The sequence below is a fragment of the Schistocerca gregaria genome, chromosome 3, assembly GCF_023897955.1.
Source record: "Schistocerca gregaria isolate iqSchGreg1 chromosome 3, iqSchGreg1.2, whole genome shotgun sequence".
In the NCBI taxonomy this organism is placed as follows: domain Eukaryota; kingdom Metazoa; phylum Arthropoda; class Insecta; order Orthoptera; family Acrididae; genus Schistocerca; species Schistocerca gregaria.
This window is the reverse complement of record NC_064922.1, coordinates 346,151,183-346,165,419: the sequence shown is the minus strand read 5'-3', so window position 1 is coordinate 346,165,419 and position 14,237 is coordinate 346,151,183. Positions and strand designations below refer to the sequence as shown.

General features: G+C 37.5%; 1 protein-coding gene across 1 annotated transcript in view; it reads left to right on the top strand.

The window, feature by feature from the left end:
• Nucleotides 1–14,237, top strand: part of LOC126354187 (potassium voltage-gated channel subfamily KQT member 4) — a 969,743-nt gene that overhangs the window by 915,582 nt on the left and 39,924 nt on the right. The window contains exon 14 of the mRNA XM_050003638.1: nt 1,176–1,469. Within this exon, the coding sequence (XP_049859595.1) occupies nt 1,176–1,453 (278 nt within the window). The 3' untranslated portion in view covers nt 1,454–1,469. The remainder of the gene's footprint in view (nt 1–1,175; nt 1,470–14,237) is intronic.

The following is a 14,237-nucleotide window of genomic DNA, read 5'->3' as shown; positions in this document are numbered from 1 at the left end:
TTAAGTATATTAATGATTTTCATTTCAACAGTTGTAAAAATAGCAATATTTATGGATGGGCCAAAACTATGTATGTTAATAGAAATTTATTTTGGAAGCAGATCCATAAATTCATGTTTCTGTAGCTGAATGTCATAAAAGCCTTCATTCTTCTTTTTTTTGTTATGTGATGGGGTACAATTAGAAGATCTAAAGTGTTCATGTTTGAAGAACCAAATTGAAGTTGGGATAACTACCCCAAATATAAAAGCTTTTTTCCCTTCACCACTTTTTCTGTACTTTGTAACATATAGAGGCTTAAAATATTTACCTCAGCTACATAATTCACTTGTGACTTCTTTTGCTTGATCTTCCATTCCTCTTGTTTTTGAAAACTACTGAGTGTTGTGCTTTCAACTTTCTATTCTATACATTATCGATGACATCTTGTTTTAACACACCTCACTATACCACTAACTGTTTCTGTAATGCCTGGATCCTGCATATGTCCAGATTACTATCAGAGCTCAGAGTTTGCACAAAGATGTACTCATTTGTAAGTTCTCTTATGAACTTTTGAAGAAGGAAGCTCTTACAACCCCTCAATAGGTCCCTTTGTTTTTCCATCTTGACAATTTTGTTAATAAATTCTCCAGTATATAGCTAGTAGCCAGTAAAGTGTAACATAATGGAATTTATTGTCTTCAGTGACATTTCCTCGCACTACACTGTCTTATTTCTTACAAAATGGACAAAAATTTACACAGTAGAAGGCAGTAACTCATTTTTAAGTCAAGCGAGTAGTGCAAAAAGGAGGAGCAGCTGTTACTCCAAAACAGTACTGATATGTTGCACAAGATAACAATTGTGTAAAATCTTTTGTTTGTCTTAATATGCTTCATATAATCTGAATCCATCTTTAATACTATATGACAGTGGATTTATTTAGCATTTTGACACAGAAATAATAATAATTACAATGACAATTTCCATAAATGTATGACTGAGTATGGGGTATAGTCTATATGATATTTGACAATAGAGGTCTTAATTATTCAAGAATGTTGTTGCAAGTTTGTACAAGAATAGTTAAAAGTGTTTACAGCAAGAAAACTCTTTTTATGCCTTATCTCAAATTCTGTATTAACTTGACAGTTTCTCAGGTTATTCACCACAAAATTGCTAATTTTTTTCAGCTCATGTAATATATACCCCTGAGTCCATAAAAGAAGATCTCCAATACTCATGGGATGGTGGTGATGATTCAGTTGTAACGGAGAACACTGCACTGTTGAGGAGAGCAGCTGCCACTGAGATCATCATAACCCCTATCAGTCCAACAGCGTCCTCTGCAGATCTCAGTCATATGGACAGCCAGGAAGAAAAGTGTACAGGAGAATCATCAACTATTGCAGATATTCATAAAATGGACTTGCTAAAGCCAGAAGTAATTACACTCTCTGATGAACCATAAGAACACTTTATATAAGGTAAGCATGATTTATGCACATATGCCTGGATAAATAATCCTGTTATTTGTAAGAAGTGTGGTCACTTCATGACTTAAGGTTGGTGTAATATTTTCCCTGGAACAGTAGTGTCATAACAAGATGGAGTTATTAAGGAAATCCATTTTTTGGTTTGTTTGTTTGCATGTCCAGCATCCGACGAAAATCTAGTGAGACTTCCTAAGGTTGCAGTCATGCATGACAGTTCGAAATTAATATATTTCTTACTAATATTCATATGGTTATGTTTACTCACTGCACAGTGTTCATGATTTCCTCAGTAACACTTTTTGTTTGTACATGTAATTATCTGTTAATATTAGCACCGCAAAATCCTCCGTTATACCTATAATGACCTTTTTCATACCTCTGCTAACACTAAATGTAACCCTTGTTTTGACCATCATGTTTAATCCTCATTCCCATTTCTTTAATCCTCATTCCCATTTCTCCTGTCTGTTGCCCCTAACTCAGAATTAGATACTAATTTCGTTTTTACTGTATATAATAACTTTTGTCTTTGTTTTGTTTCTCCTTTGCCAAAATGTACAGAAAAAAGCCTGCTTACACATTTCTCCTTCTCATCAGTCTGAAATCATAGGTCTTCTGAGTATATTAGCATAAAAATTGAACCAACCAAATTTTCATTGTAGTAACAACAACAATAACACTAATAATAATTGGCAGTAAGTATAAATATGTGCTGCATATTGTGGCTCAGTAGTCATGAAACAAAGGAATAGAGAGAGACAAAAGAATAGAGGTAACAAGTGATGAGGGAAGAAAAACTATAGTGAGATGAGTGAGATTAATTGAAGAAAAAAGAAAGACAAAGCATCAGATAGAGAATTTAGTGAGAGTAAAAGGGACAATTTTATTTGCAGCTTGACTGAGGAAAAGGTATTGCATTTCCTGTTCATTAATTCATTATGTTCTGTCAGTCCCATCAAGAAGGAAAATCTTCAGAGATTCCCATTCCTCCCCAAGAGTTGAAACCACAGAACATGGTGATAGAAAATTGAGTCCAGAGCAAATTCAGCGTTCTAACTCATCCCAAAGCTGTTTCATTGGGTTCAGGTCAGAACTCTGGGCAGGCCAGTCCATTTCAGGAATGTTATTGTCCACAAACCATAGCCTCTCAAGTGCTTCTTTATGACAGGGAGCATTATCATGCTGATACAAACAATCATCATCTATGAACTTTTCCTCTACTGTACATAGTACACAGTGCTATAATATGTGTTTGTAGGCTTCCACTGTCAGCATTTTCTTAAACACAATAAGAAAACCACACCTTAACCATGAAACATATGTCCATACCATAACACCAGCTGTTTTGCCTTATTTTGTCTATTTTGATGACAGGTAATGTTCTCCTGGCATCCATCAAATCAAAGCCCTTCCATCAGATTCCTATAGGGTAAAGTGTGATTCATCACCCCAAATCACTCATTTCTAGTCACCCACTGTCTAATGACAATACTTTTCACACACTTCAAGTGTGTGGTAATGTAATTCAGCCTTATCTGTCTTTGGCACAGAAAGGGGTAAATTATGCTGCCACAAAAATCTTTGGTCATTTGACAAATAGCATTGAAAGTCTGACAGATAGCTAACCAGCATTTAAAAACAAATTAAAACAATTTCTGAATGATAAACCCTTCTACTCAATAGTTGAATTTTTAGAAATGAAGTAAAAACTGTTAAAAAATAAAAAATAAAAAAAATGCAGTGTGTAAAGGAAACTTATGTTAAACTGACACTTTCTACAGCATTACTAAATGTCATAGTCATTATCTATGGAGCAAATATCAATATAATATAATGTAATAATGTAACTTAACATTGAGTGCAGCATGTGTGGCTTGTGAGTAGCTGCTCAACCACTGTGCCCCATTATTTTTAACTTCCTATGCACAGTTGTTGTGATAGCTGGACAACCAGTAATGCTTAGGAGCTCATGAGTAATTTCTTTTCCCGATTTCATGCAGTTTTATTGTTATTATTATTGCCTTACATTCTGCAATATTAGTTTGTATCTACTGTATGTACAAAACTAATGAAGAGGATCAATAAAACCGTGTAATACAATAGAATATTATCTCCACAGTAGCTACTTGTCAGTAAGAGAGCTGTGTCTGGTCCTGTTTTAGCTGTGGTTGTTCTTTTGTGATTTTACTTTCTTTGCATCAACAATAGCCAATCTGGGCAGTATTAAAAGGATTGAAATTACATGATGGATTTGTTATTCAGATGATGGATTTGTTACTTAGATGATGGATTTGTTACTTAGATGACATCCAGTGAACTCCTTGAGCTCTCCAGTCATGACACCTAATAGTCATTTCCTATCCTCAGCTATACAGATAATTGTACAGTACATGCAGTGATGTCAGAGGGCTGTCTGTAGAGAGGCCAGACTAAGATATGGTTGCAGAAGGTGGATAGCAACCATTTCAATAGTTGTAGAGGCAGCAGTCTGGTTGTTTGACTGATCTGACATTGTAACATCAGCCAGTGTAGCCTGCTGTATTGGCACTGCAGATGGCTGAAAGTAAAAGACTACAGCTACCTTCTCTTTCCCCAGGCCATTCAGGTATACCATATGATTTAATGATAATGGAATCTATTTGGATAAAATATTCTGGAGGTAAAGTAGTCCTCAGTTCATGTCTCCAGGTGCAGACTACTAAGGGGGATGTCATAATCAGGAAAATAAAACTGTGTTTCTAAGGATAAGTATGTTGAATGTTAGATTCTTTAAGTGGGTAAGTAGATTATAAAATTTAAGAAGGAAATTGATGCTATGAACTGCAACAGGGAAAACAACACCTGGTCGGGTGAATACAGAGTTATCAACACAAAATTAAATCGAGGTATTGCAGGATTAGGTCTAATAAAGAAAAAGTAATTAGAAATGAAGGTAAACAACAATGAACTGCACAGTTAATGGACTATTATAGTCAAGATAGACACAAAGCCAACACCAACCACAGTAATACAGGGTATATGCCTACTAGGTCTGTAGAGGATGAAGATATTGAAAGAATGTATGCTGAGATAAGTGAATTTTTCCAGACTGTTAAGGATAATGAAAATTTAATTGTGGTCAGTGACTGGAATTCAATGGTTTGGGAAGGAAGAGAAAGAAAAACAGTAGGATAACTTATTTTAGAAGAAAGTAATGAAATGGTAAGCCACCTAGTAGTATTTTAGCAAAGCACAATGTCAGGTGAATTGCTCAGCTTGAATAAAGAACAGTGAAAGAAAATTTCCATTGTTGAAGAGACCTTAGGTACATGAAGGTTTTAGACAGATTGCATAATTCGAAGAGTTGGAAACCATGTTCAACTAAAATACATTTCCAGGAACAGATATGGACTCTCAATTTATTGATTATGAACTGTAGCTGAAAAATGAAGAAACTGCAGGAAAACAGGAAATTGGTTATATGGACCTAGGATGAATTGAAAGAACCACTTTTGTGGAGAGCTGCAAAGTCAAAATAACCCTGCTCCACAGCCAATTAAAGATGAAGATCACTAACTCTCACAGTATGGATTTAACTACATTTCTGTCTAAAGAAATAGAAATAGAAATGTTTGATTCACTATGCAGGACACAGGTTGCTGATCAACAACACCCAAAGTTGTTTGTCAATGAAGTCAATAGTTAGGAAAGTAATAATTATCTTGTTGTCATCACAATTGTTGTTTGTCATTGTCCTGTAATAAAATGGGGCATAGTCTTTGGAAGAGAGCCCAGGGTTTCTCACATTTGAGAACTAAATCAGACTCTTCCCAGAATCAATGTTTTGGCATAATCCATTCATCAAATAATTAGGCCAGTAATGGAATACTTTGTAGTCCAGAAATAGTTCAGATAGGTAAACATGAAGTATTCTTGAGTGAAAAGCTTTTTAGAGTACCACTTTTGTTTATTTCACACATTTGAAAAACACATCTTTGCTGCTGACCTTTTTGGACAATGACGAAATTTTATGGATGCATTTCACATGGGTGCAATAGGGGCATGTTAAAGTCTTGTCTCCCCACATCTGTCCACCATCGACACTCACACCAGACTTCCTTATGACTCAACTGCCACATTACAACCCCCTCCCTACATACAAACTACAGAGAGTAACACAGAGCAGAGACAAAGATGTTACATTTCAGCAGATCACAGTCTTTCATTAATATCAATGTAGTTCAACTGGAATGACATTTATGTAAAAATTATTGTCTAACTCATGAGCACATTTTGTAAAATATAGCTAGTTAGGCACTTTTTAAATATAGTTCTTCATAACAGATTTTTAATAATTTATGTTTGCTGAGAATAAGTTCAATCTCTGATACCTGGTGTAGTAAGCAAGACAGATTACACGAGATAGTTAATGTTTTCGTATAACAGGTGAAAATATGAAGGAATGGATATTCAAGAAATGTAATGTAAAAATAAATTAAAAATCTAGGTCCCTGAACATAAAAATGAATCCACAAACATGCACAGAGAAAGCATGTTGCATGTTTTGTAAATGCTAAGAAGCATCACAGGGACAAGTATTGCACTGAGAAAGATGTCCATTAGACTCAGCTGTTTCATTATCTACTATTGCACAGATGTTACCAAGGTATAGGTTCATTTCAAAACAAAGTATTGTGTAAATTGACTGAAATGGAGAGAGGAATACAATAATATATGAAAGGATAGTATTTAGATATGAAATAATGAAAGCAACTGAGGATTGATTAGTAATAACAATGAAGTAACTAATGAGAAAGTACTGAATAGAATTGGGGAGCAAGAAATTTGTGGCACAACTTGACCAAAAAATGAAACTGGTTGATGGGACACATTCTGAGACATCAAGGTATCACCAATTTTGTATTGAAGGGAAGAGTGGGAGATAAAAATCATAGAGGGAGATCAAGAGATGAATACAGTAAGCAGATTCAGAACGATGTAGGTTGTAGTCATTATTCGGTGAGAAAGAGGATTGCACTGAATAGAAAAGTATGAAGAGGTGCATCAGAACAGTCTTTGGACTGTAGACCCCAACAGAAAAAACACTGAGACACTGCAGTTAATTGTCTAGAGGAGAAAATATGAAAATGTCACATTGAGGGCAGGCAAAAGGGAATATGGATGTCCAAATAGTGAGATTGGTAGAAAGTGCAAAATGACAAAGCATAAATGGCTAGAGGGGGAAAAGTTGTTGACACATGCGTGACTGTGGGGAAAATAGATGTTGTGTATAGGAAAATTGAAGAAATCTTTGAAGGAAAGAGAACAGCTCTATGAATATTAAGAGCTCATCAGGAGGCTTACCAGTAAAAAGAGGAAAGTTTGAAAAGTGGCAAGAATACAGAGAACGTCTGTACAGAGGTAATAAAGACAATATTCTGGAAAAGGAAGAGAATGTGAATGTGGAGAATGTGAGGGATAGGATATTGTGAGAATAATTTAACGGAGATTTGAAAGATCTAAATAAGGGGAAGGCCTCAGCACTAGACAGTGTTCTCTCAGAAAAGTGAAGAGCCTTGGGTGAACATTACATGATTATGTGTTATGTGAGCTATATGACAAATGAAATGTCCTCCCTGAAGAATGTAATAGTTCCAGTTCCAAAGAAGGCTGTTGAGTGACAGGTGTGAATACTACTGAACTGTCAGTTTAAAAATCATAGTTGGTAAATACTAACTCATATTATGGATCAACTTAATCCTTCAATATGACTCACTGGCTTTGGAGCACGATGTTATAGGAGACCTCATTTGTTAATGTGGGAGATGGAAGATCAGAAGTTGACTATCAAACTGTTTTACAAAATTTCAGTATAATGTATGTAATGGCAATTTGATGTTGTCAAATGTTTTGTCTTATCAGCCATGAAGTGGCTACATGTGGAGGTGTCACCAAGATAATTTGTGATAGTCAGTCAGACATAATACCTGATTTGAGAGACTGGCACTCAACTCTCTCTTTTACTGTGATGTTAACATATTATTTTTGTAAGAGGTACCATACATGTAACCAGTATTTGTGAATTAATAGTATTAAATTGTCTACTGGTATTGCTTTTTGGGTTCCTGTATTAGTTTCAGCATTTTAACTCTTTCTAATCCAACAGGTAAGGTTTTAAGGCATTATGGGGTTATTATGTAACTGTTTTAAAACAAATAAAGTGCAATATGGGATCACTTGATAACTTTTTTATCTTGTACACTAGTTTTTGATACACATTGTTGTTTGCTTATGGTTCTTTATAATTTTCTTCTGCATGGTGGTTCTTAAAACATTCTCCCAGGTGAAGTCCAGGCTTCCTCTTGCATGTTTTGCAGCAGAAAATTTTCTTCATCCTCCTTTCTCCTTGCATGTGCTGCAAACCATACAATCCTTTGTTGATATTTTATCATTTTCCATTATAAAATGCATCTTCCTGTTTAGTCTTTCCTCAGTGTCAGACAATGATGGCATTCCTCTTTTCTTTGAATTTCTATTTCTCATCTGGCCAACTGTCTGACTGATTAGATTTCTTCTGTAGGGAAGGTGAGTTTGCAGTTCTTCTCCACATTCATTTTTGTCCATTGAGAAAAGAATGTAACAGTTCACTACACCAGCTTGATTCAGCCAGAACAATAATTTTGTTCCACTACTTGTACAACCACCTTATAAAACCACAGAAACCATGGTACTGATCAGCCCTGTCCATTGCTCTTACAAGTTTGTGTATTCCAAAATAACAGTGGGTTTCAGGAACTACACAGGCTCTTTATCCCTAAAACCAGTGATCTACTGGATTTGAGGACCAAAGCACATACACAACATAATCACTAACATTTCATCATGGAATGAAAGACATGAAATTTTCATCTCATTTTGATAGACATGTAACTCATGTTCATCAGGTTTTGTCTTCTTCAGATCACATGGAAAACCCATTTTAGAAGGCATAAATGTACTTGTTAGATAAAATTTCATTTTGTAAACTTCCAAAGCAAGTTGAGGGCTTGTGAAGAAACTGCCACTAAAAATGCGATAACTTGAACCACCTGCACCAGCTAGCAATTGCTATACAAGATGAACCACTGTTCAGTTTGAAAAGGATAAACCAGGATGAATTTGATTTTCTGTAGTTTCTTTCCATAACATGGAAGGTGAGAGAAATACATAATAATTTTCTGAATAACACAGACAGAAAATTCATACTTTGGAGGCTTCTTTGGATTGTAGCAATTGAATTGAATTCTTTCTTTGAATCCTACTGTGCCCTCAGCCAGAACCACATTTCTTTTTGGTATATGGATTTCTTTGAATCTACTATCAATATGCTCACAAACATTCTTCACTTTGAATCCTCTTGTATGTTAGGCGGAACTAAATATGGCATCCAAAAAGCTGAAAAAAAAAAGAAGGCAAAAAAAAATCCTTGAAAAATGAAGTTATTTCTAGCCAGTTTTCTGTAAAATGTCAACTAATTCTGCCTCCACATTCAAGGTCATGTTCAAGACTATAGTAAGAAAACCCTTTAGAATGAAACATCCCTCCAGGAGTGATACATTGAGTGTCTTGTAACTGGAGTGACTTTCTGTATATTTTCTTTACCATGCATATTCACAGATTCACTAATAAGATTGTAAGTGAATAAGAGTGGGAAATATTCAAGTTTGAATTTTGGTTGAACACCATGAGGAATGGTGAAACCTTGTTGCGTGACAGAAGAAGGAAATCTCATGAGATCACTGTCATCATTACAATAAATAGTCCACATATTTGTTACAGGTTGTGTCTTTTCATCTGTTTCCACTTCTTCAGTAGATTCAGAGTCACTAGATCTTATACCACTGCACATGGCAGACATTTCTTACCAATCCCTTTCATCACTAAATTCTCTTCCATCCTCAGTGTCTTTGAGGAGCCTCTTGGCAATATCTTCACCACTTACACATTTTGTACCTGCCATTATCATACTATAAACATGCTAATGCAACTGTAAGATCTTCGTACTAAGAACTGCCATGCATCTAGTTAGTTCCAATAATGGAGATGATGGAAAGTATCTTCCATAACAAAACATGTTGGACATCATCTGAAATTAGCCCAACTAATGTATCCAGTACCACTGTTTGTTAGCTTTCACAATTTTTTGCTATTTGTGTTGGTATCCCCTTTGGTACTTTTTAACTCTTTCGTTTTTGGGCCTTTACATTGATATCAACATTTCACGTTGAGTTATATAGACCAGCTGATATTTTCAAAGGCAGGAAAAAAGAAAGCTTGGAGTTCAACATCCAATTGACAATATGTCATTAGAGACATAAATGTTTTTATACTAAATACAGTAGGTTTACACTAATTTTGTGCTTCTTGTGTTTTTGAAACTAATGTTGTATTGAGTTACCTTGATTTTTTCATTTATGTATTTCACTATTATCATGATGTTGCAGCTTTTATTTTAGATTTCAGTTTTTCCTCAACAAGACATTTTCCCACAGTTGTCCCATTAGGTTTAATATTTATTATTATGATTCTGAATTTGAAGTTTATATTTTAACACTGTCGGACTCTGTAATGTTATTGGTCACCATTTTGACATCACATTTGTACAGCATCTTAGGGCTTGATATATGACCATTGATCAAAACTGACAAGTGATATCAAAATCTAGATTACAGAAGAATGGAAAGACTAGAGGAAGCCGACCTAAAGAAAAATCAATTTGGATTATGGAGAAATATAGGAACACATGTGACAATGCTGACACTAAAACTTACCTTAGGAGATAACCTCAGGGAAGATAGACCTATGTACAGGATGATGATTACTGAACTTTATGAAATAAAATTATCTGAACGGTTTGCGTTAGGATTTTAAAATTTCACAGTTGGCCATGGGGCATGAGGAATTAGTATATGCATGTATGGTTTGGTTTAGCAACGAAGCCCACTTTCATTTGGATGGGTTCATCAATAAGCAACATTGGTGCATTTGGGGGGCTGAGAATCCATATTTCACGATCAAAAACTCTCTTTACCTTCAGTGGGTTACTGTGTGGTATGCAGTGCCCAATCACAGAATAATCATTGCAGTATTCCTTGATGACACAGTGACCACTGAATGGTAGGAAGGTGATTAAATCCCCATTATCCAAAGTGACCCCGATTTTGACGAGATGTGGTTCATACAAGATGGAGCTCATTCCCATCAAAGCAGGAGAATGTTTTATGTCATGGACGAGCACTTTGGAGACCACATTCTGGCTCTGGGGTACCCAGAGGCCACTGGCATGGACTTCGCATGGCCGCCATATACTCCAGATCCGTACACATGCAACTCCTTTTTATGGAGCTATATTAAAAATAAGGTGTATAGCAATAACCCCAAATTCATTGCCATTCAGGAAGTCATCGACAGCTTCGATGTTCCGACACTTCCACGAGTCATTCAGAATTTCACTATTTGTTAGCCACATCATCACCAATGATGCCAGGCATATCGACCACTTCATAACCTAAATCTGAATATCTGTAGTGACGTTTACAAGCTGTAGTTTGTAATGAATTTACATTTCTTTTCATATACACTCCTGGAAATGGAAAAAAGAACACATTGACACTGGTATGTCAGACCCACCATACTTGCTCCGGACACTGTGAGAGGGCTGTACAAGCACTGATCACACGCACGGCACAGCGGACACACCAGGAACCGCGGTGTTGGCCGTTGAATGGCGCTAGCTGCACAGCATTTGTGCACCGCCGCCGTCAGTGTCAGCCAGTTTGCCGTGGCATACGGAGCTCCATCGCAGTCTTTAACACTGGTAGCATGCCGCGACAGCATGGACGTGAACCGTATGTGCAGTTGACGGACTTTGAGCTAGGGCGTATAGTGGGCATGCGGGAGGCTGGGTGGACGTACCGCCGAATTGCTCAACACGTGAGGCGTGAGGTCTCCACAGTACATTGATGTTGTCGCCAGTGGTCGGCGGAAGGTGCACGTGCCCGTCGACCTTGGACCGGACCGCAGCAACGCACGGATGCACGCCAAGACCGTAGGATCCTACGCAGTGCCGTAGGGGACCGCACCACCACTTCCCAGCAAATTAGGGACACTGTTGCTCCTGGGGTATCGGCGAGGACGATTCGCAACCGTCTCCATGAAGCTGGGCTACGGTCCCGCACACCGTTAGGCCGTCTTCCGCTCATGCCCCAACATCGTGCAGCCCGCCTCCAGTGGTGTCGCGACAGGCGTGAATGGAGGGACGAATGGAGATGTGTCATCTTCAACAATGAGAGTCGCTTCTGCCTTGGTGCCAATGATGGTCGTATGCGTGTTTGGCGCCATGCAGGTGAGCGCCACAATCAGGACTGCATACGACCGAGGCACACAGGGCCAACACCCGGAATCATGGTGTGGGGAGCGATCTCCTACACTGGCCATACACCTCTGGTGATTGTCGAGGGGACACTGAATAGTGCACGGTACATCCAAACCGTCATCGAACCCATCGTTCTACCATTCCTAGACCGGCAAGGGAACTTGCTGTTCCAACAGGACAATGCACGTCCGCATGTATCCCGTGCCACCCAACGTGCTCTAGAAGGTGTAAGTCAACTACCCTGGCCAGCAAGATCTCTGGATCTGCCCCCATTGAGCATGTTTGAGACTGGATGAAGTGTTGTCTCACGCGGTCTGCACATCCAGCACGAACGCTGGTCCAACTGAGGCGCCAGGTGGAAATGGCATGGCAAGCCGTTCCACAGGACTACATCCAGCATCTCTACGATCGTCTCCATGGGAGAATTGCAGCCTTCATTGCTGCGAAAGGTGGATATACACTGTACTAGTGCCGACATTGTGCATGCTCTGTTGCCTGTGTCTATGTGCCTGTGGTTCTGTCAGTGTGATCATGTGATGTATCTGACCCCAGGAATGTGTCAATAAAGTTTCCCCTTCCTGGGACAATGAATTCACGGTGCTCTTATTTCAATTTCCAGGAGTGTAGTTCAATAAGTGTCACACTGTGTATAGCATTTCTAGATTATAGAGTGTAGATTGTATTTATTGGTCCTGTTGTCTACATAGCAGCTTATGCATAAGACATTGGACAAGTCAAGCTATAAATATACAGCCTGAAAGTCATTTCAAGGCATACATATTTAAGCTTACAATAATACACTTTACACATAAGTATTTATATAACACATTTCATAAATTTAAATATTCTTCAATGGAGTAAAAGCAGTGATGCTGTAAATATGACTTTAGAGATTTTCCAAATGTATTGACCTCAGTGATAGCTTTTATGTTTTCAGGAAGTTTGTTATAAAGCTAAACTCCCATGTGAAAAGTACCTTTTTGGCACAGTGCTGTGCTGATTTAAGTCATATGTAAATTTCTGTTTTGTCTAGTAAAGTGCTCATGTATATCACAGTTTTCTTGCAGTCTCCGGTCCTTGCCTATTACATTTAATTGAAAGAACGAAAGGGTTTCCATAATGTATATGCACGGTAATGGAGGAATACCAGATTTCTTAAACAGTGGTTTACAACAGTCTCTAGGCTTGCACCCAAACAAGATTCTAATGGCCCTTTTTTGTAGTTTAAAAATGCTATTATCTGTTTTAGAGTTTCCCCTGAAGGTGACCCCTTATCTAAGACGAGAATGAAAGCACGCATGATATGCATTCAATACTGTTTTCTCACTACAGCATGATTTTAATGAACAAAGAAGATAACATGTTTTGCTCAGTTCTGCATTGAGATATACAATATGCTTATTCCATCTGATGTTACTCTGCAGCCAAAGCCCTAAGAATTTGCTTTCAGTACTGTTACCAACTGGTTCGTCATTGATAGAGACTGATGGGATAAACATGTCCTTGTCAGGAACATTGTGGAATTTTAGAGTAACGGTTTTCTTACTGTTTATTACAAGCTGATTACTCTGTGCCCAGCTGCTAAGTTGTTTCATGACTGTGTTTACTGTCTGCTGTAACTGTTCATCGTTGTTTCCTTTTAGTAGAATTGTGGCGTTATCTGCAAATATGATTGTTTTGTGTGCATCAATATTTAAGTTTAGATCATTTATGTACAGAAGAAACAGAAGGGGTCCCAATACTGATCCTTGGGGTACACAACATTTTATTTGTTTATAGTCGGATAAGTGCTTAGATACAGTTTTTAGTTCAATATTTGTGTGCTTGATGCACACTGCCTGCATATGATTAGTCAGGAAGGAACTGATCCACTTGTTGGACAGACCTCGAATACCATATCTTTCTAGCTTTAATAGCAGAATTTTATGGTCCACGATGTCAAAAGCTTTTGACAAGTCAATAAAGACTCCTATTGTTTCCTGATTTTTGTCCAATCAGATTTAGGATGGAACTGATGCACTCATAGACAGCAGTTGTCGCTGACCTCTTATTTCTGAATCCATGTTGTTCATTACATAGGATGCTGTTTCTATTTATAAATTTCATAAGTTTCTCATACATAACTTTTTCCAGTACTTTAGAGATGCAGGAGGAAATTTTGAAGGGTCTGTAGTTATTTACCTTGTCTCTATCCCCTTTTTTATATACAGGAATAACTTTTGATGTTTTCAACACATCAGGGAAAGTGCCTGCCTGAAGTGAGCAGTTGCATAAATGTGTGAGTACTTCAGTTAGGTTTGATGCGCTCTTCTTTAACATTGTTGCTGGTATGCCATCAATACCTGCTGATTTGGAATTTTTTAGTC